Below are 23,329 nucleotides of genomic sequence, written 5' to 3'. Positions count from 1 at the left end.
CCGCCGTCGAGTCGCCTCCGCCCCCCAGCGGCGCCGCGGACGCCTCCCCGCCTCCGCCCGCGCGCGTTCCGGCGGTGGGCCCCGAGGCTCTTCCCGGGAAAAATCCGGAAGGGGTCGACCACCTCCCGCTAAACGACCCCCGTTCTCCTTCCTACTCAGAGCGGGAGCCCCGCGGGGCCCGCCCGGAAGCCGTCCGCCCGGCGTCGGGCCGGACGCCCCCGAGGGTTCGGTTCGGTGCCCCGCGGGGGGCGAGCGACGGCTGGACGCGGCCGGACGCACGGGTGAGCGTCGGGTCGCTCCGCCGGACCGACGACGACCCCGCCGGGCGGACGGGGCGGCCCCCCAAACGCGAGCCCCCCGCGTTCCAGAGAGGAGACGGCGCCTCGGTCCACGTTCTGTATTCCGGCGGGGCCGGGGCGGCCCTCAGGGGGGCCCCTCCGCCTCCGGGAGGGCCTCCAGGTAGGCCCGGGCGGCCCGGACCGTGTCGTCCTCCCTCCGGCCGGGCACGGGCACGGTGGGGATGCCCGCGATCATCATGGCCAACGTGACGATGCAGACGTCGGGCGGCGGGCTCGGCGGGCCCCGGGGCCTCCCCGGCGAGCCGTCCCCGGCGGGCCCCTCGGGCGGGCGTCCGCGGGGGCGGCGGGCCCGGGGCTCCCCGGCCCGCGGCGGGTCCCGCTCCCGGGCCGCCGGCGGGCGGCCCCGGAGGCGGGGCGTCACCAGCCACGGGATCCAGGAGCCCGGCCGCCCCGGGCCGGGGACCGTCACGGCCTCCGCGGGCCCGTAGGGGCCGAGGGGCGCGGGCGCCCGGCCGTCTCCGCCTGCGGACACGGGACGGAGAGGGGCGGTCAGCTCCCGGCCTCCCCCGCCTCGGGCTCCCCTCTTGCCGACGCCGGCGCTCGGGGAGTAATCGGGACAATAGATAACGGTGCTATCCGGTAAGCGCCGACTACGCGCCGAGCACTCTTCTAAGCGCCGGGGGAGATACGGGGTCGTCGGGCCGTCCCCCGGGGGGCTCCCGCCCTTCCCGCCCGCCGGATGGCGGGGGGCCGGGGGGTCCCGACCCGCCGCCTCTCTCCCGGCCCTAGGGGACCCCCCCCCCCCGATCCTCGGGACGGGAGGACCGAGCGGTCGCTGGCTCACCGCGTCCGCTGACGAGGAGGACCTCTTGGGCGACGAAGAAAGCCATGGCGGCCGCGGAGGTCGGCGAGGCCGGTCGGTCCCGACGCGATCCCGTCCTTCCGAAGCCGCCTCACAATCCCGAGCCCCCCCTTCTGGAATCCCCCCATCTTCTACGTTCTCGGAATCCCTCCCCCTCAGATGGATCTCTTGGGGAAATATCAATAATGACGACGATGACGACGCTGGCGCTCGTCAAGCGCTTACTGGGCGCCGGGCACCGTTCTCGGCGCCGGGGTAGATACAGGTCAGCCAGGTGGGGCTCGCGCGCTCAGTTCCCCATCTTCCAGGTGAGGGAACCGAACGACAATAACGTTGATATCCGTTAAGCGCTCGCTACGTGCCGAACGCCGTTGTGAGCGCCGGGGTAGAGAGAGGGCCATCAGGTCGTCCCACGTAGGGTTCACGGTCTTCGTCCCCATTTTCCAGGCGAGGTCACCGAGGCGCAGAGAAGTGAAGCGGCTCCCCCGGGGGCAGGCGGCGGAGGCGGGATTAGAACCCACGGCCTCCGACCGAGACGTCGCCCCTACTACGCGCCAAGGACCGTGCTGAGCGCCGGGGTCGCTGGGCGGCGACCCCGGGCCGGTCGTCCGTCCCTCGTGCGTCGGCTCCGTCCCATCCGGGGAGCCCCGGCCGCGCGCGGGCGGCTCGGGGGAAGCCCGGCTCCTCGTGGGCGGGGGACGCGTCTCCGGCGGACTCCCCCAGGCGCTCGGTACAGCGCCCGCGGCGAGCGCGCGATAGATGGGATCGAATACAGCAAGAGACGGAGTCCGGCCCGGCACACGGCGAGCCGGCGGTCTAGGCGGGGACACGTAGACGTGAAGGGAAACAGACGGGCGACGCGGACGGGGCCGGGAGAAGGGGAAAGCGGGGCGCGGTCGGGGAAGGCTTCTCGGAGGGGGGAGAGTCGCCCTCTCGGGGATCCGGGTCGGCCGGCCGCGAAGCCGACGGGTCTCTGTCGGGACGCGGAGGCGGACCGGAGTCTCTTGAGGAGCGGGGCGACGCGTCCCCGACGTTGTCGTGGAGAACCCGTCCGGGCCGCGGAGAGACGGGAGGCCGGCGAGGAGGCGGGAGAGGACGGGCGACCGGATTGACGCGGGACCCGTTCGGATGGAGAGGAGAGGGCGGGTTTTAATAATAATAATAACTACGGCATTGGTTAAAGCGCTCGCTACGTGCAGAGCGCTCTTCTCAGCGCTGGGGGAGATACAGGGTCATCGGGTTGTCCCGCATTTTTTAATCCCCGTCTTTCCAGATGAGGTCCCTGAGGCCCAGAGAAGTGAAGCGACTCGCCCGAGGCCGCCCGGCCGGCGGGCGGGCGGCGGAGTCGGGATTGGAATCCCGAGCCCGGCGAAGGCGGGACCGACGGGGCCGAAGCGGCGCGGCTCGGTGGGAGGAGCCCGGGCCGGGGAGTCGGAGGTCACGGGTTCGAACGCCGGCCCCGCCGCCCGTCGGCCGGGCGACCGTGGGCGGGTCACCTCGCCTCTCCGGGCCTCGGTGACCTCATCCGGGCAACGGGGATGAAGACCGGGAGCCTCACGCGGTTCGCCCCCCCCCCCCCCCGACGACCCCGGATCTCCCCCGGCGCTCGGAAACGCTTAACGGATACCGACGTCGTTATTCCGACCGAACGCGCCGAACGAGAGAGAGAGGAGGAGGAGGAGGCCGAGGCGGCGAGCCGGGCGGGCCGGCGGCCACGGGGAGGTCCGCGGGAGGACGTGGTCATTTAGGGGCCGGAGCCAGGGTCCGGGGGTCAGGAGGACCCGAGTCCCGATCTCGGCTCCGCGTGACCTCGGCCGGGTCGCTTCCCCTCTGGACCGTCCGTCCCCTGCCCCGTCAACTCCGGGGCGCCCTCGCGAGCGTCGCGGATAGAGCACGGGGCCGGGAGCCAGAGGACCCGGATTCTAGTCCCCTCTCGGGCGCCCGTCGGCCGGGCGGCCTCGAGCGGGTCACCGCTCCGTGCCTCGGGCCTTTCGACCGTAAAACGGGGACTCGGACGGCGGGAGGCCGCGCTCGGGAGTCGGGGGTCGCGGGTTCTAACCCCGGCCCCGCCGCCCGTCGGCCCCGCCGCCGAATCGCGCCCTCCGAGCGCACGGGGAGCGGCGCGGCGGGAGGAGGCCGGGCCCGGGAGTCCGAGGTCACGGGTTCCGCCGCGGCCGCCGGGCGACCCGGGGCCGGCCGCCTCCCCCCTGTGCCTCGGTTCCCTCATCTGTCAAGGGGGGGATGAAGGCCGCGAGCCCCGCGTGGGCCCACCCGACGACCCCGTCTCTATCCCGGCGTTCGGAAGGGCGCCCGGCACGTAGCCGAAACCGTCGTCGACGCCGAATACGATCGAACGGACGTCGCTTCGCTTCCCCGGGCCTCGGCCGCCTCGTCTGTCAGACGGGGATGAAGCCCCCCAAAGGCGAGACCGCCCTTTGACCCCGCGTCCTCCACCCCCCCCCCAGCGCCGGGCACCGAGCGAGGGCCCGCGGCTCGGTGGCGAGAGTCCGGGGTCCTGGGTTCGAATCCCGGCTCGCCGGGGGACCGAGGGCTCGGGCACGTAGGAAGAAGCGCTTAGCAAATACGGACATTATTATTGTTATTAATAATAAGCACCATCGTCATTATAGTTGTCACCGGGAGAGGGCGGACCGCTCCGCCCTCCCCCTCCCTCCCCGGTCACGTGGGGGCGGCCCGCCCCCCGCCCACGTGCCCCTCGGTCACGCGGCCCCGCCCTCCCCCCCCCCCTCCCCGCCGTCACGTGACCGCCAGTCCCGCTCTGCGCCCCGGAAAGGTCGGATGCCGGCGGGGAGGGGGGGTCCCCTGGAAGGAGGGGATCCCCTGGGAGTGGGGGGTCAGGGGTCCCGGGAGCAGGAGATGCTGGGGCGGGGGGGACGGGGAACGGGGGTGGGGGGCAGGGGGGTTCTGGAAGTAGGAGGCGAGGGGTCGGGGGTCCCGGGAACGGAGGCGTCGGGGGCGGGGTCCCGGGGAGCGGGGGGTGCTGGGGCGGGCGTCCCTGGGAGGAGGGGGCGAGGGGCCGGGGGTCCCGGGAGCCGAGGGTGTGGGGTGAGGGGTCCCGGGGAGCGGGAGATGCTCGGGTGGGGGGGTCCCGGAAGTCCTGGTCCCCCGGGAGTGAGGGGGGCGGGGGGGCCCGGGGAGCGGGAAGTGCGAGGGCGGGGGTCCTCCTAAGTAGGGGGTGCGGGTCTGGGGTCCCCGGGAGTGGGGGCTTTAGGGGTCCCGGGGAGTGGAGGGTGCGGGGGGTCCCGGGTCCCGGGGAGTAGGAGGTGTGGGGTCGGGGGGATCGGGAGGCCCTGGGAGTAGGGGGTGAGGGGTCTGGGGGTCCGGGGCCCTGGGGAGCGGGAGGGGCCGGGGTGGGAGTTCCCGGAGGTAGAGGGTGCGGGGTCGAGGGGCCCGGGGAGGTGCTGGAGCCCGGAGTCCCGGGGAGTAGGAGGTGCGGGGTCGGGGGGTCCCGGGACGACCACGGAACGGGCCGGGGAGGGGGAGGGGGCGGTCACAGGGTGACCCTCCCCCGTCCTCTCCCACCCCCCCCCCAGATGGGCCCCTCCCGCTGGTCGCCGCCGTCGCTGCTGCTGCTGTTCCTGTTCCTGAGCCGGACCCCCGGGACGGCGGCCGCGCCCGCGGAGGACGAGATCCTGAGCCTGCCCGGCCTGGCCAAGCAGCCCTCCTTCCGCCAGTTCTCCGGCTACCTCCGCGCCACCGGGACCAAGCGCCTGCATTACTGGTGGGACCCCGGGGCCGGGGGCGGCGCGGGAGGGGAGGGGCGCGGGGCGGCGGGGGGCCGGGGCCGCCTGACGGGCCGGACCCCCCCCCCCCCCCCCGCCAGGTTCGTGGAGGCTCAGCGGGACCCCGAGAGCAGCCCCCTGGTGCTGTGGCTGAACGGCGGCCCCGGCTGCAGCTCCCTGGACGGCTTTCTGACGGAGCACGGGCCCTTCCTGGTCAGGCCGCCCTCCCCGGGACCCCCGCGCCCCCCCCCCCCAATTCCCGGCCCCCCCGGGACGGGGAGGCGCCGCGGTCGGGGCCGGGCGGACGCGGGGCTCCTCTCCCGGGGTCGGGGAGGCGGCGAGGGGGGCGGGTGGCCGTCGCCCGCCGGCCGCCGACCGGACCCCCCCCCTCCCCTCTCCCTCCTCAGATCCAGCCCGACGGAAGCACCCTGGAATACAACCCCTACTCCTGGAATCTGGTAAGGGGGGAGCTCAACGGAAAGCGGGGGGCCGGGGGGAGGGACGGACGGGGGACGCTCGACGCCTCCGAGTCGCTTCCCTCCGGGCCCGGTCGCCCCTGGCGCGGGGACGGCGAGCCGTCCGGTCGGGCCCGCGGCCGCCGCGGCGGGCGAGGGGCCCTGAGGGGCCTCCGGCCCGTCCCCCCCCCCCTCCCCGACCGCAGGTGGCCAACATGCTCTATCTGGAGTCCCCCGCCGGCGTCGGCTTCTCCTACTCGGACGACAAGGCTTACGGGACCAACGACACGGAGGTGGGAACCGCCCGTCTCTAGGCCGCCGTCGCCTCCTCGGCCGGTCCCGGCCGCTCGGGGGCGGGGCGCCGGTTCGATCCTTCGGATCGCGCGCTTACCGCGTGCGGGGCACCCTACCCGGCGCTCGGAGAGCGGGATCCCCACCCGGCGCGGGGCGCACGGCCCGGGCGGGACGGAGCGAAACGGGGGGGCCGGGCTCCGGTAGAGATGAACCGGGGCTCGGGACGCCTCCCCTCCCTCTCCCGCAGGTGGCCGACGACAACTTCCTGGCCCTGAGAGAATTCTTCCGCCTCTTCCCAGAATTCAGCTCCAACGAGCTGTTCCTGACGGGCGAGAGCTACGCCGGCGTCTACGTCCCCACCCTGGCCACCAGGGTCATGCGGGACCCCGCCATGAACCTGCAGGTGGGGGCCGCCCCGCTCCCCCCGCCCCCCCCGGGCCTCGTCCGCGAGCCCCCGGCGCCGAGCGCCCGGCGGCCGCCGCGGCCCGTCGTCGCCCCTCGCCCGCGCCCCCCCCCCGTCCGCACGGCGGGGGTCCGGTCCCCGCTCTCCCGCCGCCGCGGCGGGCGGTCGCCGGAGACCTCGGTCGCCGTCCTCCCGACGGGGCGGGTCTCCTCTCCGTCGCAGGGCCTGGCCGTGGGCAACGGCCTCTCGTGCTACGAGCAGAATGACAACTCCCTGGTCTACTTCGCCTACTACCACGGGCTGTTGGGAAACAGGTGCGCCGGGGGTGGGGACGGCGGCGGACGGCGGGCGGGGAAGATGGCGGGCGGAGGCGCGGGGAAGATGGCGGGCGGAGGCCGGGCCTTCCCGCCCTCCGACGCGTCGGTCCCCTCAGGCTCTGGGAAGCCCTGCAGGCCTCCTGCTGCTCCCGGGGCCGCTGCAATTTCTACGACAACACCGATCTCAACTGCACCCTCAGGGTGAGCGCCCGGGGGCCCGCGGGGCCGGGAGGGAGACGGGGTCCGGCCGCGGGGGCGCGGGCCCCCCCCCCCCCCAGCCCCGCGGCGGTCACGACCGCCTCCCGGTCGTTCCCTCGCAGCTGCAGGAAGTGTCTCACATAGTAGGAGATTCTGGCCTCAACATCTACAACCTGTATGCCCCGTGTGCTGGGGGGGTTCCCGGGCAGATCAGGTAATCCGGCCCCCGCCCGGATCGAAGCCCCCCGGGGCCCCCGTTGCGGGGAGGGAGGGACCCGGGCCCCCCCCCCCCGCCCGGGCCTTCACGCCCGTCCCCGTCCCCAGGTTCGAGAAGGACGTGATGGTGACCCACGACCTGGGGAACGTCTTCACCCGCGTGCCCCTCAAGCGGGCGCTGCGGCAGGTGGGTCGGGGCCGACTCCCTGGGCCCGCGTCCGCCCCGGGGCTCGGGAGCCGGAGGGCGTGGGTCCCGATCCCGGCTCCGCCGCCTGGAAGACGGGGACGGCCCGGCGCCCTCGCGACCCCCCCCCCCCCCCCCCGAGCGCTTAACGGACGCCGGCGGCGTTCGGTTTCCGGGCCGGGGGGCGTCGGCCGGACGGGAGGCGGCGGGGACGGGCCCGGCTGACCCCGGCGCCCCCCCACCCGCCAGGCTCTGCTCCTGCGGTCGGGCGATTCGGTGCGGCTGGACCCCCCCTGCACCAACACCACCGCCCCCTTCACCTACCTGAACGACCCCTACGTGCGTAAGGCCTTACACGTCCCCGCCGAGGTCCCCCGCTGGGTCACGTGCAGGTGAGGAGGGGGGCGGCGGGGCGGCGGCTCCCGCCCGTCGGCGCGTTCCGCTCGCACGACGTCGGGCGCGCGGTTCGGCGCCCCCGGAGGCTCCCCTCCCGCCCCAGCCCTCCTCTCGCCCGGCAGCTTCGAGGTCAACAGGGACTACAAGCGCCTCTACAGCACCGTGAGGGACGAGTACCTCAAGCTGCTCGGCGCCCAGGTCGGTGGGGCCCGCCCCGACGCTCCCCCGCCGGGTGACCTCGAGCGGGTCATCTCCCTCCTCCGGGCCCCGTCCCCCGGCAGGCGCCCGCCACGTCGGGGCGGAACGAGGGAAGCCGAGCCCGGGAGTCGCCGCCCGCTCGCCCGAGCCTCGGTTCCCTCGGCGCGAAAGAGGGGATTAAACGTCCGCGCGTGTCCCGATGATCTAAATACGCGGAGATGGCCTACGTGTCCTCCTCGGACCCCTCCGGGGCGCGACCGGGTCCGACCCGACGATCGCCGTAAGCGATCCGTCGAGCGCCCGTCGTGCGCAGAACGCCGTACGGGGCGCCTGGGAGAGGACGGCGTAACTCGGACGAGCGGTCGGCGCTCGCATCCGTAAACGCGGTCCTTCCCCTCGAGAACCTCTCTCCTCGCGGCCGCCCTCGGACGCGCTCTTCCTTCCCCGCGCGGCGGCGGCTAAGCCGCGCGCCGGGGTAGCCGCGGGGCGGTCGGGTCGGTCCCGCCCGGGCCTCCGTCCCCGTTTCCCGGCCGAGGTCACCGAGGCCGCGCGGCGGGGCCGGGCTCGCGACCCGGGTCCTTCCGCCCCCGCCGAGGCGACCGCGGTCCGCCGGGTCGGCGCGGATACCGAACGCCGCCGACCGTGACCTCGATCCGCCGACCGTCGGGCTCTCTGGTAGAAGATGGACGGGCGGGAATCTCTCTCTCGGGTCGCACGGGCCTCGGCGGGGAGGGCCCGCCTCCGCCGCCCGGGGCGATAACTAGCGTCGCTCGGTCGGCGCCGTCTCCGCCGTCGGTTCCCGGGGGGCGGGGATCGGGCCCGCCGCCCCGGCCGCCCCGCCCGCGGGCGCTCGGTAAACGGCGGCCGGCCGACGGTACCCGCGCCGCCGACGGCCCCGGCGACGGCTCGAGGGCGGGGATCGGGGGGCCCCCGGGCGACCCCGGCCTCCCTCCCTCCCGCAGAGGTACCGGATCCTCGTGTACAACGGGGATGTGGACATGGCCTGCAACTTCATGGGGGACGAGTGGTTCGTGGATTCGCTCGACCAGAAGGTGAGGGGCCGGGGGGCGGGCCGGGGGGCCGGGGGGCCGGGGGGCCGGGGGGCCGGGGGGCCGGGGGCGGGCCGGGCCGGGGGGCCGATCGGTGCCGTGGTCTTGGGCAGGTGGAGGTGCTGCGTCGCCCGTGGCTGGTGGCCGACGGGACGGGGGAGCAGGTGGCCGGCTTCGTCAAGGAGTTCTCCAACATCGCCTTCCTCACCATCAAGGTGGGACCGGGGGGCCGGCGCGCCGGGGGGCCGCGCGGGGGGGGTGGGGGGCGTCGGCGGCGTCGGTAACGGCGGGACCCGCGAGGCCCCGACCGGGTGGCGAGCACCGTCCTCGGCGCCGGGGTGGGATCGGGTGCGACCCGGGCCTCTCCGTCCCCATTTTACGGGGCAGGAAACCGAGGCCCAGGGGAGTGACTCGGCCAGGGCCACTCGGCAGACGTGGCGGAGTCGGGATCGGAACCCGGGTCCCCCCCGACGCTCAGGCCCCGGGGTAGAGACGAGCGAATCGGGCCGAACCCGGTCCCCGTCCCACGCGGGGCTCCCGCCCTTCGGACCCGTTTTAGGATGAGGGGACCGAGGCCCAGGGAAGCGACTCGGCCGAGGCCGCGCCGCAGGCCCGTGGGGGGGCCGGGATCGGGATCCGGGCTCGCGCTGGGGTGAGGGTGGAGGCGGGGGGCGGCCGAGGCGGCCCGCCCCCGCCCCCCGCCGACGGCCGCCTCTCTCTCCCCCCTGCCCCGCAGGGAGCCGGCCACATGGTCCCGACCGACAAGCCTCAGGCGGCCCTGGCCATGTTCAGCCGCTTCCTGAACAGGGAGCCCTACTGAAGGGCGGCCGGGCCGCGCCGCCCCCGAGACCCGCGCGGGAACGCCGCCGGAAGCGCGCCCCGGCCTTCGCGCTTCGCGGTCGGGGCGGAGAGCGCGGGGCCGCCGCCGGGCGGCCGGGACGGGGGAATAAAGGAGCCGCTGCCTGGGCCCCGACGCCCGGTCCCGTGGTGGAAGAGGCCGGGCCGCCGGGCCTTTATTGGGGGGGGCGGTTACAGCGGGCGCGGGGGGACGGGGCCGGGCGGGGGAGCCGACGGGGCGTCCGGGGCGTCCGGGCCGGGCCCCCGACGGTTCTTCTCGATGACTTCGCGCAGCCCCTCGGAAAAGCGCAGGTCCGCCCCGATGGTCAGGAAGCCCTGGCGGGGCACGGGGGGCTCAGTCCTTCCCTCCCTCCCCCCGGAACCCGGCTCCCCTGGGAGCGCGCCCCCCTCCCCGCCCGCCCCCCCCCCGACTCTCACCGCGTAGTTGGTCACCACTTCCCGGACGAAATCGATGCCCTCGGGCAGGGGGATCCGCACTCCTCTACGGGTCCGTGCTGCGGGGGAGCGTGGGAGGACGCCGGGCGGCTCCGCCCCGCGCCCCCCGGAGTCCGCCCCGGCCCCCTGGCCCCCGGCCCGGCCCCCCCCCCCCCGCCCCCCTTACCGTGCAGCAGCGGCATCACCGCGATCTGCAGAATCGTCTTCAGGGGCGCCTGCAGGGGTAACAGCTGGGGGGGGGGGGGGGGGGGGGCCAAGGTAAAAGGGAGGGCGACGCCGAAGGACGCCCCCCCCCCACCCCGGTCCCACGGGCCTTCCCCTTTCACGGTCTCGGCCGCGGCGCCCGCCCCGCTCACCGCCAGGGCCTCCAGGGCCGACTGGTTGGAGGAGACGCGGAACCTGCGGGGAAGGGGGGGAGCGTCGGTCGGGGGGCGCGCGGGGAGCGCCGGGCGGCTCCCCGCGGGCCGGGGCCGGGGGGGGGGGGGGCGGCCCGCTCCCACCTGCGCAGATCCAACTTGGTCTGGAGCGTCTTCCCTCGGAGCGCCATCTTGGCGTCGAGCCGGGCTTCCTGGCGGGGGACGGGCCGGGGACGACGGTCGGGCCCGGGATGCGCCCGGGCGGGGCGGGCCCCCCTCCCCTCCCTCCCCGCGCCCGCCCCCCTCACCAGGGTCAAGCTGGACAGCCGGACCTCGGGCCGGCCCGGCGGCGCCAGGGCGACGGCGAGGCCGGCCGTGACGGCGACGACGGTGCCCGAGGGTCTGATGGTGCAGCGGGGCGCTTGCAGGACCCGCAGCCCCAGCTTCAGGGGGGCGTCCGCCGCGGCGGGGTCCTGCCGGGGCGACGGGGCGGCCGGTCGGGCGCGGGGCGCCGTCCCGGTCGGCGCTCGCCTGCCCTCCGGGACCCGTCCTCGCCCGGCCGCTCGGGACGGTGCCCCGCCCGCGGCGGGCGATCCGTCGGAACGTCCGAGCCCCCGCCGTGCACCGGGCTCCTCGGGGAGGGTGCCGGGCGGGAGCTTGTCCGGGCGCTACTTATCGAGCGCCGTTCTGGGTCAGACGCCGGCCCGGCCTTTGAGGACGCCACGGCGGGGCCTCGTGGGGTGACCCCGGACGAGTCTCCCGACTCGCCGGGCCGAGGACCGCCGGCCCCCCGGGGTCCGTCGGCTCCCGTCCGGCCCGGCGTCGGGCACGGCGCCCGGCCCGTAGCGAGCGCCTCGCGGAGACCGTCGAATAAAAGCGGCGGGGGGGGGGGAGGCGTGGACCCCTCGCCGTCCCCGCCGTCTCTCAAGCGGCCCCCCGCCCCCCGACCTCCTCACCAGTAAGATGATGGCCCCGAAGAAGAAGGCCCTCAGCATCACGTCCACGTCCTTGGGGATCTGAACGGAAGCGGGGAAGCCGGGGTAGTCGCCGAGCGCCCGGGGGGCCGCCGGCCGGCACCCGGGAGCGTCGCCCGAGGGCGCGGGGGGCGCGGTCTCCGTCCCCCTCGGACGGGGAGGGCGGCCGAGGCGCGGAGGGGCCCGGCGGCGGGCCCGGGCCCGCCCCGTCGCCCGCGGGGAGCTTGCGCTCCGTCCCCTGCTGCCGTCCGTCGGGCGCCCCCCGTGTGCCGAGCGACGAGAGCCGGCGGACGCGGCCCCCGCCCGCGAGGAGCTCGCGGCGGACGGTATCGAGCCCCCGGGGCGCGCACGGCGCCGTGGTGAACGCCGAGGAGCGGCCCGGCTCGAGGCCCGGGGTCAGAAGGGCGCGGGTTCCGATCCCGGCTCCGCCCCTCGTCTGCCGCGTGACCTCGGGCAGGTCATTTGGCTCCCGGGGCCCATCGTGGGGTCGACGCCCGGCTCTGCCGCTTAGCCGTGTGACCGCGGGCAGGTCGCTTCGCTTCTCTGGGCCTCGGTTCCCTCATCTGGAAAACGGGGACGAAGACCGGGAGCCTCACGTGGGACGACCCGATCCCCCCGTATCTCCCCCGGCGCTCGGCCCGTAGCAGGCGCTTAACGGATACCAACGTTATCACTACCGTTATCCGTAAAACGGGGCCGGGGAAGGCGAGCCCCGTGCGGGACGGGGACCGTGCCGGGAATCGCGATGGGATTCGTTACGCGCCGAGCGCCGTTCGAAGCGCGTCTGACGGCGGAGGCCGCTGCGGCGCGGGGAGGCGGGGCGGCGGTTCGAACCCATCGCCTCCGACTCCCAGGCCCCCGAGCCCCGCTCCTGCGGCCGACCCCGTTGGCTCGTATCCGCCCCGGCGTGTAACAGGGTGCCTGGCGTTTAGGAGGCGCCCAACAGCGGAATTAGCATTATTACCAAAAGCGCCGGGGAGGGTCCCACAGAGCGGGTTCGGTCGGCCCGTCCCGTGACGGCAGTGAGTTCACAGTCCAAAGGAGGCGGACGGATGAATAAATGATGATGTCGGTATCTGTGAAGCGCTTACTACGTGCCGGGCGCCGTCCTGAGACGCGGGGTCGTCGGGCCGTCCCACGCGAGGCTCCCGGTTCATCCCCGTTTTCCGGATGAGGTCACTGAGGCCCAGAGGAGTGACGTGACTCGCCCACGGTCCCCCAGCTGCCGAGGGGCGGGGCCGGGATTCGAACCGGTGACCTCCGACTCCCCAGCCCGGGCTCGTCCCGCCGAGCCACGCTGCTTCCCTACTGAAGCCCGGCTCCGCCCCCTGTCAGCTGGGGGACCGTGGGCGAGTCGCTTCCCTTCTCTGGGCCTCGGTCCCCTCATCTGTCAAACGGGGACGAAGGCCGCGAGCCCCGCGTGGGCCGACCCGATGACCCCGCATCTCCCCCGGCGCTTAGGACGGTGCTCGGCCCATACCGACGTCATTATTGAATAAATTGGGCACGGGGAGGCGCGCGCGACGGAAGGACGCAGATCCGAGCGGAAGGGCGACGCGGGGGAAGGGGAGAGGAGGGCGCGGGCAGGGAAGGCTTCTCGGAGGAGGCGGCGGGCCTTCCGGAAGGCCCGGAACGCGCGAGGAGTCGCCGCCGGGGCGAGACGGGGGCCCGGCGAGAAGGTTGGCGTCGGGGAAAGCGAAGCGGGCGGGCTGGGCCGGAGTAGGAAATAGTAAGAATGGCATCCGGTACGCGCCGACGACGCGCAGGGCGCCGTTCTAAGCGCCGAGGAGGATACGGGGTCGGGCCCCTCGGGGCTCCCGGGCTCGGCGCCCGCTTTCCAGGCGAGGCGCCCGAGGCCCGGACGCGACCCGCCCGAAGTCCCGCAGCCGCCCGGCGGCGGAGCCGGGATCCGACCCCGGGATCCCTGCGTCCCCGGCCCGGGCTCCTTCCGACGAGCCACGTCGCTTCGCTCCTCGGGGCCTCCTCGTCTGGAAGACGGGGGTGAAGGCGGCGCGCGCCGCCGGCCTCGTCGTCGGGGGCTCCCGGCCCCTCCCTCGACCCGCCCCGCTCCCGCTCCCGCTCCCGCTCACCTCGGCCCCCGTCAGCTCCAGCGCCAGCGTCCCGGCCCGGAAGTAGCTGTCCATGGCGGAGTCGAAGAAGAACTCGGAGAAGGCGACGTAGACCATCCGGTTCTCCTCCACCACCACGGGGCTCACCGCCCGGTTCTTCAGGGTGACGTTGCCCCCGGGCCAGGGGAAGAAGGCTCCCTGGGGGAGCGGGGGTCAGGGGGCGCGGCTCCGGGGGGCCGGGACCGCCCCTCCCGGCCCCCCCGGCCGGCCCCCGCTCCCCCGTCTCACCCGGAAATCCATGTCCAGGTTGCGGTCGGAAGACGCGGGATCCCGCAGCAGGGAATAATCGATCCCCACGTGGTCGTCCACGGCGCCGCGCACTGGGAGGGGGCCGGGACGGGGCCGGGGGTCGGGCGGGGATTCCCCCGCGGCCCCCCGCGAGGGACGCCGGTCCCCTTCCGGGGAGGCGGCGGGTCGGGGCTCCGCCGCGCGGCCCCGGACGGGTCGCCGATCCGGGCCCCGGGCGTTCCCACCCGTCCCCCCTCCCGTCGGGCCGGGGCGGGGCCCGGGACCGCGGCGCTCGGCCCCACTCACCGGGGATCGTCTCCAGCATGGAGTTGAGCAAGACCACGCCCGCGTGGTGGAGCGCCGGGCAGATCTGCGCGGAGGAACCCACCCCCCCCCGCCCCGGTCAGTGCCGACCCCGCGCCCGCGCCCCCCCCCCCCCCCCCCACCACGCCGGCCCCCCGGCTCGGCACCTGCTGGTTGAGGAGGAAGCGCATCCCGGAGGTGATGAAGCTGGACAGGATCTCGTAGACCTTCCTGCGGCGCGAGGAGGGGAGGGGGGTCGGCCCGTCAGCCCCCCCCGACCCCTCCGCCGTCCCCCGGGGGCCGGGGGGAGACCCTCGGTGGCCCGGTCGTATCTACGCCTAAGCGCCGGGCCGAACGCTTGGGAGAGGCCGACCGTATCGCGTTCGCGTCCCCCGCCCACGGGGAGCCGCCGGTCTGGACGGGGGAGACGGACGGGAATAGAAATATAGACGTCGATAGGTGGCGGAGGGGGACGTGAGCGGGGCCGGGACCGGGCGGGGGGGAGGAAGGAGGCGAGTCTCCGTTCGATGAGGAGGCGGCCGGACGACGGCCGGAGTCTCCGGGGGCGGGGGGAGACCCGTCCTAGATGTTCGGGCGGAAAAACGGTCCGGGCGGCCGGGGACGGGAGGCGGGGAGGGCGGCGGCTCACCGGTACGTCCCGCCGAAGCCGGTGTGCATCTTGGCGACGCTGGCCTTGCAGGAGACGTTGGCCACCTGGACGCGCCCCGTGGGGCCCCTGGCCAGGTGCAGGGCCGTGCGGATGTTCACCCCCTCGGCCGACGCGTCCACGCGGCCCCCGTCGTAGCTGCGGGCGTGGAGGGCGAGCTCCGGCGGGCGTGGAGGGCGAGCTCCGGCGGGCGCCGGCCCGCGGGCCGGGCCCGCTCCTCGGCCGGGCTTGCCCTGCCTGCCCGTCCTCCCCGCCGACCGTCCCCCGCCTCCTCGTCTCCCTCCCCCATCCATCCATCCATCCTCCCCGCCGACCGTCCCCGGCCTCCTCCCCGCCTCCCTTCCCCGTCCGTCCTCCCCGCCGACCGTCCCCGGCCTCCCGGACTCACAAGAACCAGTAGAGCAGCTGCCTCCGGAAGCCCAGGCGGATGGAGGCGTTGCTGATCTGCAGAGCCAGGCTCCGGGGGGGCCGGAAGCTCAGCTCCGACTCCGTCACCTGCAGCCGCTCCACCTTCACGCTGGGGTTGGGGGGGGGGCGGGACGGGCGGGACGGGAGCTCGGACACCGGGGACCCCTCCCCGGCCCCCCCGAAGGCTGCGGGGCTCCCTAAAAGCGGGGCTCCTCGAGGCCCGGAGATCACTTTCGACTCGCCGGGTCGGACCCTCCCAAGCGTTCGGGACGCGATCGTCCCCGTCGTACGCTGAGCGCTCGCTCCGTGCCGAGCGCCGGGGGAGGTGTGAGTTAAGCGGGCCCCGCTCACGCCCTCGACGCGCGGAGGAGGGGAGCGGGGCCCGGAGATGGGAAGCGACCGGCCCGGGGTCACCGGGTGGCCGAGCCGGGACCGGGACCCGGACCCCTCTAACTAGTCCAGTGCTCCGCCCGCAACCGCTGCTCGGCCAACGCTCTCGAGTGATTTTCTTTCGTGCTATTTAAGCGCTCACTCCGTGCCGGTCACCGTATTAATAACGACGGCATCTGTCACCCGCTTACTACGCGCCAGGCGCCGTCCTGAGCGCGGGAGGAGATACGGCTTATCCCCCGTGGGGCTCACGCTCCTCATCCCCATTTTCCAGAGGAGGGAACCGAGGCCCAGAGAAGGGAAGTGACCGGCCCGAGGTCGCCCGGCCGACGAGCGGCGGAGGCGGGATCGGCACCCACGACCTCCGACGCCCGAGCCCGGCCTCCTTCCGCTGCGCCGCTTCTAGGTGATCTAGGTGTCCGATTCCTCTCCTCCCAGCCCCTCCCTGACCCCCTCCGGTCCGGCCCCGCAGAAACGGCCCCCTCGGAGGTCGCCGGCCGCCTCCTCCTCGCCGGGTCCGGATCCTCCCCGACCTCTCGGCCGCCGCGGCCCGCATCCCGCTCCGGGAAACGCCATCCGTCCCGGGCTTCCCCCGTGCCGTCCTCTCCCGCCCGTCCCCTCGTCTCTCCGGCCGCTCCTCCTCCGCCTCCCCGCCGTGGCCCGTTCTGGGTCCCCTTCTCTTCTCCATCTAAGCCCCCTCCCCGGGCAAACTCCTTCGCCCCCACGACCTCGACTCCCGCCGCCCCGCGGACGATTCCCAAGTCTCCCTCTCCGGGGCCCCGATCCCCCTCCCTCTCCGCCATCTCACATCCCCTCCCGCCTTCGGGACGTCGCGCCTCGGGCCGTCCTCCCGTCGCTCGGGCTCGACGGGTCCGAGACGGAATTCCTCACGTCCCCCCGCAAACCCCGTCCTTCCCCGGCTTCCCCGTCAGCGTAGACGGCCCCGCCGTCCTTCGCGTCTCCCGGGCTCCCCTCTCCCGTTGGGCCCGCGTCAGCGACCCGTGGCTGAACCCCGGCGGTCCGGCCTCCGGCGCGCGGCCGAAACCCGCCCTCTCCTCCCCGTCCGAACGGCTCCCGCGTCGATCCGCTCGCCCGGACGACGGCGGCGGCGGCCTCCTCCCCGGCCTCCCGCCTCTCCCCGCCCCGGTCCGGGCCTCGCTCTGCCGCCCGGATCGTTCTCCTACGAAAAAGTCGAGGTCGCGTGTCCCCGCTCCTCGAGACCCTCCGGGGTGGCCCGGCCACCTCCGTATCCGGCGGAGGCTCCGAAGCCGTCCGTCGCCTCGCCCCCTCCGACCCGGCCTCGCCCATCGTCTGCTACGGCCCGGCCCGCGCGCTCCGCCCCTCTAAAGGCCGACCTCCGCCCCGGACCCCCGTCTCGTCTCTCCCGCCTCCCTCCGCCGTCGAACGACCGCCCTCTCGGTGCCCGACGGACCCTTTCTGCCTTCCTGCCCGGGGCGGGCGGGGATCGTCTCTCTCTGTTGCCGAGTTATCCTTTCCGAGCGGTCGGGCCAGTGCCCCGCGCGTAGGAGGCGCCCGGTAAATACCACTGACTGAACCGACAGAGGAGCCGCGAGGCTCAGGGGCAGGAGGCCGGGCTTGCGAGGTCGCGGGTTCTAATCCCGCCTCCGCCGCGCGTCGCTTCCCTTCTCTGGGCCTCGGTTGCCCCGTCTGGAAAACGGGGACGATTAATGACGGCGCCGAGGCCGACGGGATCTGTCGGGCGCTCGCTTGGGGGGGAGATACAGGGCCGTCGGGGGAGGGGGGGGGGTGCGCCCCGGTCTTCGTCCCCGTCTGCCGGATGAGGCCACCGAGGCGCGGACGCCGCGAGCCCCACGGGGGGCCGCCCCACGACCTCGTCTCTCCCCCGGCGCTCCGAACGGTGCTCGGCGCACAGTAGGCGCTTAACCGATACCGTCGTTATTAATGACAAGGAGAGAAGCGGCGTGGCTCGGTGGCAAGGGCCCGGGCTTGGGAGGCAGAGGTCACGGGTTCGAATGCCCGCCCTGCCCCTCGTCAGCCGGGTGAGCGTGGGAGAGTCACTTCACTTCTCTGGGCCTCAGCGACCTCATCTGGAAAACGGGGACGAAGACCGGGAGCCTCACGTGGGACCACCCGATATCTCCTCCGGCGCTCTGAACGGTGCTCGGCGCATAGTGAGCGCTTAACAGATACCAGTCGTTATTATCATTATTAATGAAGGGGGAGGTGTGGGGGGGGGTGGAGCTGGGGTCCCGCCCCCCGCCCCCGCGCCCCCCCCACTCACTCAGTGATGTTGTAATAAAAGTTGCCGTCTCCGCCGCGCAGGTCCGGGATGTCGATGTGCATCAGCTCCTGCTCCAGGAACCGCAGACCCTCCAGCTTCACTGCGGCGGCGAGACCCTCAGCCCCGGGTCCCCCCGCCCGGCCCCCCGCGCCCCCCCCCCCAGGCCGAGCCCTCCGGGTGCGGCTCAACCGGCGCCCCTTCCCTGTCCCCCTTGCCCCCCGCCCGCCCCTGTCGTCCCTTACTCGCGGCGCCCCCTTTGCCGGGAGCGCCCCCTGCTGGCAGGACCCCCTTCCCGGAGGATCTGCCCCCTCCCGGTGTCATCCCTTATCGGTGGCGCCCCCTACTGGCGCCCCCTTTGCCGGCAGCGCCCCCTTCCTGGAGGGATCTGCCCCCTGCTGACGTCATCCCTACGGGGGCGCCCCCTGCTGGCTACACCGACTTACTGGAGGGATCCCCCCGCTGACGTCATCCCCGGCTAGCCGTCCCTTACCGGCGGCGCCCCCTACTGGTAGCTCCCCCTTCCTGGAGGATCCACCTCCCTCCCTCCCTCCCTCTGATGTCATCCCTTCCCGGTGGCGCCCCCTATTGGCGCGCCCCCTCACTGGCGGGATTTCCGGTGGCGTCCTCTACGCTTGCCCCCTTGGCCGGCGGCGCCCCCTACTGGTGCTCCCCCTTTACCGGCCGCCCCGCCTGAATGGAGGGATCTTCCCCTTCTGACATCATTCCTTGCCGGTGGCTCCCCCTAGCGGTGCCCCCTTGGCCGACGGCGCCCCCTGCCGGCAGCATCCCCTTAGTGGGGGGGGGGGGACGGGGGACAATAATAATAACGATAACGTCGGTATGTGTTAAGCGCTGACTACCGTTCTAAGCGCCGGGGGAGATACAGGGTCATCAGGTCGTCCCGCGTGAGGCTCCCAGTGAATCCCCATTTTCCGGATGAGGTCACTGAGGCCCAGAGAGGTGGAGCGACTTGCCCACAGTCACACAGCTGCCGAGCGGCACAGCGGGGATTCGCACCCACGACCTCCGCCTCCCCAGCCCGGCCTCTCTCCACGGAGCCCCGCGGCTTCTCGGAATCTGCCCCCCCCCCCCCCGCGGCTGACGTCACCGCTCCCCGGCGGCGCCCCCTGCCGGCGGCGCCCCCTCAGTGGAGGGACTCTCGCCCCCCGCTGACGTCATCCCTTCCCCACGGCGCCCCCTGCCGGCGGCGCCCCGTCCCCGGCGGGGCCGTTCCCCCCCCTCCCCTCCCGCCGGTGGCGCCCCCTAGCGGAGGCGCCCTCCTCCCCGGCGCGGGGCGCGGCGGGGGCCTCACCCAGCTCCAGGGCCTTGGAGGTGATGCGGATCTTGCAGGCGGGGGGCTCGGGCCGGGCCGGGGCCGGGGGCGGCAGCAGCAGCAGCAGCAGCAGGGGGAGGAGCAGGGTGGGGAGCAAGAGGCCGAGGGCCGCCATGCCGGGCCCTCCGCGGGGCCGAGGGCAGGGCGTCGGGGGAGCCTCGGAGCCTGAGGCCTGGGGGGGCGGGGGCCGAGAGGCGGGGTTTGGGGGCGGTCGGGGGAGGCTGGGGGTCACGGGTCGGGGGGCGGTCGGGGTTGGGGCCCGGGGGCGCCAGGGGAGGCTTGGGATCGGGGGTGAGGGGTCTGGGATCCGGGGGCCCTCGGGGGTCAGGGACAGTCGGGGTCGAGGGGTCTGGGGGCGGTCGGGGGTGGGGCCCGGGGGCGCCCGAAGTCAGGGTTTGGGGGCGCCGGGGGAGGCCGGGCTGCGGGGGCGCTGGGGGTCCGGGGTCCCCTCCCCGCGCCCCGGCAACCGGCTTCCCGGGCAGCCCGGGACACCGGGGGGGGGAGGGTTCCCGGGGGGCGGCGGGGGCCGGACACACACTCACACTCACGTGCTGGGCGTCGGCGGGAGCGGGAGGAGACTGTGCTGAGCGGCCCCGACCGGCCGCCTTATATCGGGGGGGGGGGGGGCCGGGCCGGGGCCGACCGGGCCCCGCCTCCCCCCCCCCTCCCCCCAGGAGGGGAGGGGGCGGCCTGGGGGGGGAGGAGGGGGGTCTCCGCACCCCCCATCCCCCGCAGCCGCGGGACGCCGGGCGAGGGGGCGACGCCCCGGGGACCCCCTAAACAGCCCCCCGTCCCGTCCCCCCCAGGCAGCCCCCCACCCCATCCGCCCAAACGGCCCCCCCGCCCCGTCCCCTTCCCCCTCCTCCCCCCTCCCCACTCCGACGACCACCCGGGGCGGGGACGGCCCCTCCGCGTCCCCGAACGGCACTCTCCCAAGCGCTTGGCGCAGCGCTCCGCGCGCGGGGCCGACGACGGCGCCGGGGGAGACGGGCGGGGGGCCGTCGGGCGGCCCCCCGTGGGGCCCGCCCTCTCCGTCCCCGTTTTCCGGAGGAGGTCACCGAGGCCCCGCGGCGGAGCGGGATTAGGACCCAGGACCTCCGCCTCCCCGGCCCGGGCTCTCGCCAGTAGGCCCCGCCGCCTCGGTCGAGCGCTCGATAGGTAACGACGAGGATGACGGCGCTGTCTTTTAAGCGCCCGCTACGCGCCCAGCGGCGGGGGAGGCGCGGGGTGATCGGGTCGCCCCCCGTGGGGCTCCCGCTCTCCGTCCCCGTTTTCCGGATGAGGCGACTCGGCCGAGGTCGCCCGGCGGATGGGCGGCGGAGGCGGGATTAGAACCCGCGACCCCCGGCTCCCGGACCCGGGCTCTTCGCACCGAGCGCCGCCGCCTCTCCCGACCGCGGGCGTCGAAAGCCGTCGCCCGGGCCCCCGCCGGGAGCGGGGGACCGTACCGAGCGCCCCGGAGAGGCCGGCGGAGACGGTCCGCGGTGCCGGGCGCGCGGCGGGCGCCCGACGGGCGCCGTCGCGACCACCACGGTGATCCGCGCGGCCTTCGGGTCGGCCCCGTTCGCCGGGTGAGGGGACCGAGGCCCGGGGAAGGGAGGCGACCTCCCCGGGGGTCACGCGGCGGGGGGATCCGAATCCGCGACCTCCGACCCCCCGGGCCCGGCCCCCGCGCCGCCTCCCTCGTTTTCCCCGTCCTCGGTCCGGGCCGGGGGAGAGACGGGCTCCGGGATAAACGCCGGCGCGGAAAATCCGAGAAATCCCAGCGTAGACATGCGACAGGCGACGGCGTGGAAGGAAGATCCGGAGGGCCGCGCCCCGTCGGCCGCTCAGAACGGCCCGTGACCGTTTACCGTGAGATCCCCGCGGTCGGGGACGTGTCCCGTCTCCGGCCCGGCCTCTCCCCCGAGCCGAGGGCTCTGCCCGTCCCCGCCCCGGTGGGCGCTCAATAAATACCCCGGCCACCGCGAGAGCGGGAGAGAGGATGCGGCGCCGGAGCGGGGAAGGTGGCCTGACTCCTCTCCTTCCCTCCTTCCGTCGTATTCCCCCGTCGGCTCGGTCGCCGGCGCTTGCTGAGCGCCGACCGTGGGCGGGACGCCGCGCCGGGCGCTCGGGGAGCCCGGTCCGGCCACGGAGAGAGACCGTCCCCGCCCGCAACGGGCTCGCGGTCCAGGAAAGGGGGAGGCGGACGTCAGGACGGGGAAACGGGCGGCGGGGGCCCGTTTGCCGAGCGCTCACTGTGTGCGGGGCGCCGCGCCGAGCGCTTCTTTGGCCCGCGCTCGCCCCGGCGCTCGGTGCGGGGAGCCGCGCCCGGGTGGCGTCCGGTAGCCCGACCCGCGGAGCGGCCGGGAACGATCCCCGCCTTCGGCGAGCTTACTGTTTACTAGACGCCTCCCGTTCGGGGGGGGGGGGGGGGGGGGACGACGACGACGGCGTTGGTTAGGCGCTCGCTAGGTGCCGGGCACCGGCCGCCGGGCCGTCCCCCCGCGGGGCTCCCGGTCTCCGGCCCCGTGTTCCAGATGAGGTCGCCGAGGCCCAGAGAGGTGAAGCGGCCGGCCCGAGGTCGCGCGGCGGGATTGGAACCCAGGACCTCCGACTCCCCGGCCCGGGCTGAGAAAGTCGGCCGTCTTTCGCCTCGTCCGAGAAACGGGGCCCGGAGGAGCCGAGCGACTCGTCCGAGGTCACCCGGCGGGGAGGCGGCGGAGCCGGGATTGGCACCCGGGACCCCCCCGACCCCCGGGGCCGGGCTGCGGCCGCTCCCGTTTCTGCCAGCGGGCCCTCCCGGCTCCGTCTTGAACGTCTCCGTCCGTATCTGAATTCGAGAAGCGGCGCGGCTCAGCGGCGAGAGCCCGGCCTTGGGAGTCGGGGGTCACGGGTTCGAATCCCGGCTCCGCCGCCTGACGGCGGGCAGGTCACTTCGCCTCTCTGGGCCTCGGTTCCCCCGTCCGCAAAACGGGGATGGAGACCGCGAGCCTCACGTGGGCCGACCCGACGACCCCGTATCTCCCCCGGCGCTTAGAACGCCGCTCCGCGCCTAGTAAGCGCTTGACGGATACCGACGTTATTATTACAGTTGTCATTTTCTTCATCTTCCACCCCCGCGGCACTTAGGTCCGTGACCGTGATTTGTTTATTTCTATTAAAGCCTCTCTCCCCCACGTGGGGGGCCGAGAATGTGTCTGTTTATCGTTGCGCTCTCCCGAGTGCTTAGTGATCATAACAATAATCGTGATAATAATCGGGAGAGTTACCACGCACTCACCGCGTGTCGGACGCCGGCCTGAGCGGCGGGATGGATCCGAGCCCGTCGGGTGGGATTCACGGTCTCCGTTCCCCGTTTTACAGAGGTGGAAACTGAGGCCCCGGGGAGGCGAGGCGACCGGCCCGAGGTCCCACGGCCGAGCCGGGACCGGAACGGCGCTCCGCGCACCGTGAGCGCTCGGCGAATACGGCCGGCCGGCCGTCTGCGTGGCCTGCCTCCCCCTCTAATGATAATAACGATCGTATCGGTTAGGCGCTGACTATGTGCCGAGCACCGTCCTCGGCGCCGTCAGCTCGGTGTAAATAACGATAATGACGTTGGTATTTGTCAAGCGCTTACTCTGTGCCGAGCACCGTCCTCAGCGCCGTCAGCTCGTCGTAATAATAATAACGTGAGTATCCGTTAAGCGCTTACTCTGTGCCGAGCACCGTCCTAAGCGCGCTCAGCTCGTCGTCATAATACCGATGTTGGTATTTGTTAAGCGCTTACTATGTGCAAAGCTGGGGAGGACGCGAGGTGATCGGGAAGTGAAATGACCTCCCCGAGGTCAGCCGGCGGGCGAGCGGCAGAGCCGGGATTTGAACCCAGGGCCCCCCGACTCCCGGGCCCGGGCTCGTTCCCCCAGGCCGGGCCGCCGGGCGATCTGTTTTTCCTCAAGATCCAAACCCCTCCCTCTCGCGGATTTCCCCGGCCCCCGGACGCTGAGTTCTCGGATTCGATGGATTCTGTTTTCCCGGAAATTCTCCCCCGCGGGGCCTGTCGGACGCTGGCGGCCCGTCAACGTCTCCGGCGGCGGGGCCCGGCGGGTAGAGCCCGGGCCCGGGAGGACCCGGGTTCCGATCCGGCCTCCCCGCGCTGTGACGGAGGAGGGATCTGGGGCCCGGAGGAGGGAAGGGACCCGCCCGAGGTCACCCGGGATTAGAACCCGGGTCCTCCCGCCTCCCGGGCCCGGGCCCTAGCCGCTGAGCCACGTCGCCTCGTAGCCGCCCCGCTCATCTGTCGACGAGGACTGCATTATAATAAGAAGAGGAATCACGATCTTTTTAGGCGCTGACTATGTGCTAGGCGCCGGGGGGGGAGATGCCAGGTCATCGGGTGGCCCCCACGGG

General features: G+C 74.4%; 2 protein-coding genes across 4 annotated transcripts; one reads left to right on the top strand and one right to left on the bottom strand.

Moving 5' to 3' along the window:
- The first annotated feature begins 3,906 nt into the window (after positions 1-3,906).
- CTSA (cathepsin A) lies at positions 3,907-9,607 on the top strand. The gene is made up of 15 exons (XM_029049149.2): positions 3,907-3,955; positions 4,716-4,903; positions 5,006-5,117; positions 5,312-5,362; positions 5,566-5,652; positions 5,901-6,056; positions 6,279-6,370; positions 6,490-6,574; positions 6,694-6,785; positions 6,896-6,974; positions 7,221-7,363; positions 7,490-7,565; positions 8,528-8,617; positions 8,728-8,829; positions 9,351-9,607. The coding sequence occupies exons 2-15, from the start codon at positions 4,716-4,718 to the stop codon at positions 9,432-9,434; spliced, it is 1,437 nt and encodes a 478-aa protein (XP_028904982.1). The 5' UTR covers positions 3,907-3,955; the 3' UTR covers positions 9,435-9,607.
- On the bottom strand, positions 9,600-19,566 carry LOC114806091 (phospholipid transfer protein). Of its 3 annotated transcripts, none has more exons than XM_029049146.2 (16): positions 19,507-19,566; positions 18,938-19,130; positions 17,626-17,725; positions 14,953-15,081; positions 14,547-14,702; positions 14,065-14,128; positions 13,901-13,964; positions 13,595-13,686; positions 13,328-13,504; positions 11,220-11,279; positions 10,572-10,736; positions 10,408-10,475; positions 10,264-10,306; positions 10,074-10,137; positions 9,890-9,966; positions 9,600-9,787 (listed from the first exon to the last, which is right to left on the bottom strand). In XM_029049146.2, exons 2-16 carry the CDS (start codon positions 19,071-19,073, stop codon positions 9,644-9,646), a joined length of 1,539 nt encoding a protein of 512 aa, XP_028904979.1. In that variant the 5' UTR covers positions 19,074-19,130; positions 19,507-19,566; the 3' UTR covers positions 9,600-9,643. The 3 variants fall into 3 exon arrangements, with proteins under 3 accessions (XP_028904979.1, XP_028904978.1, XP_028904981.1); XM_029049145.2 differs by having other exon boundaries at positions 19,501-19,560; XM_029049148.2 differs by lacking the exon at positions 10,572-10,736 and having other exon boundaries at positions 19,501-19,560.
- Positions 19,567-23,329: the final 3,763 nt, after the last annotated feature.

This window comes from Ornithorhynchus anatinus, chromosome 21 (genome assembly GCF_004115215.2).
Source record: "Ornithorhynchus anatinus isolate Pmale09 chromosome 21, mOrnAna1.pri.v4, whole genome shotgun sequence".
NCBI lineage: Eukaryota > Metazoa > Chordata > Mammalia > Monotremata > Ornithorhynchidae > Ornithorhynchus > Ornithorhynchus anatinus.
The sequence above is the reverse complement of the archived record's forward strand: the minus strand, read 5'-3'. Positions and strand labels throughout refer to the sequence as shown.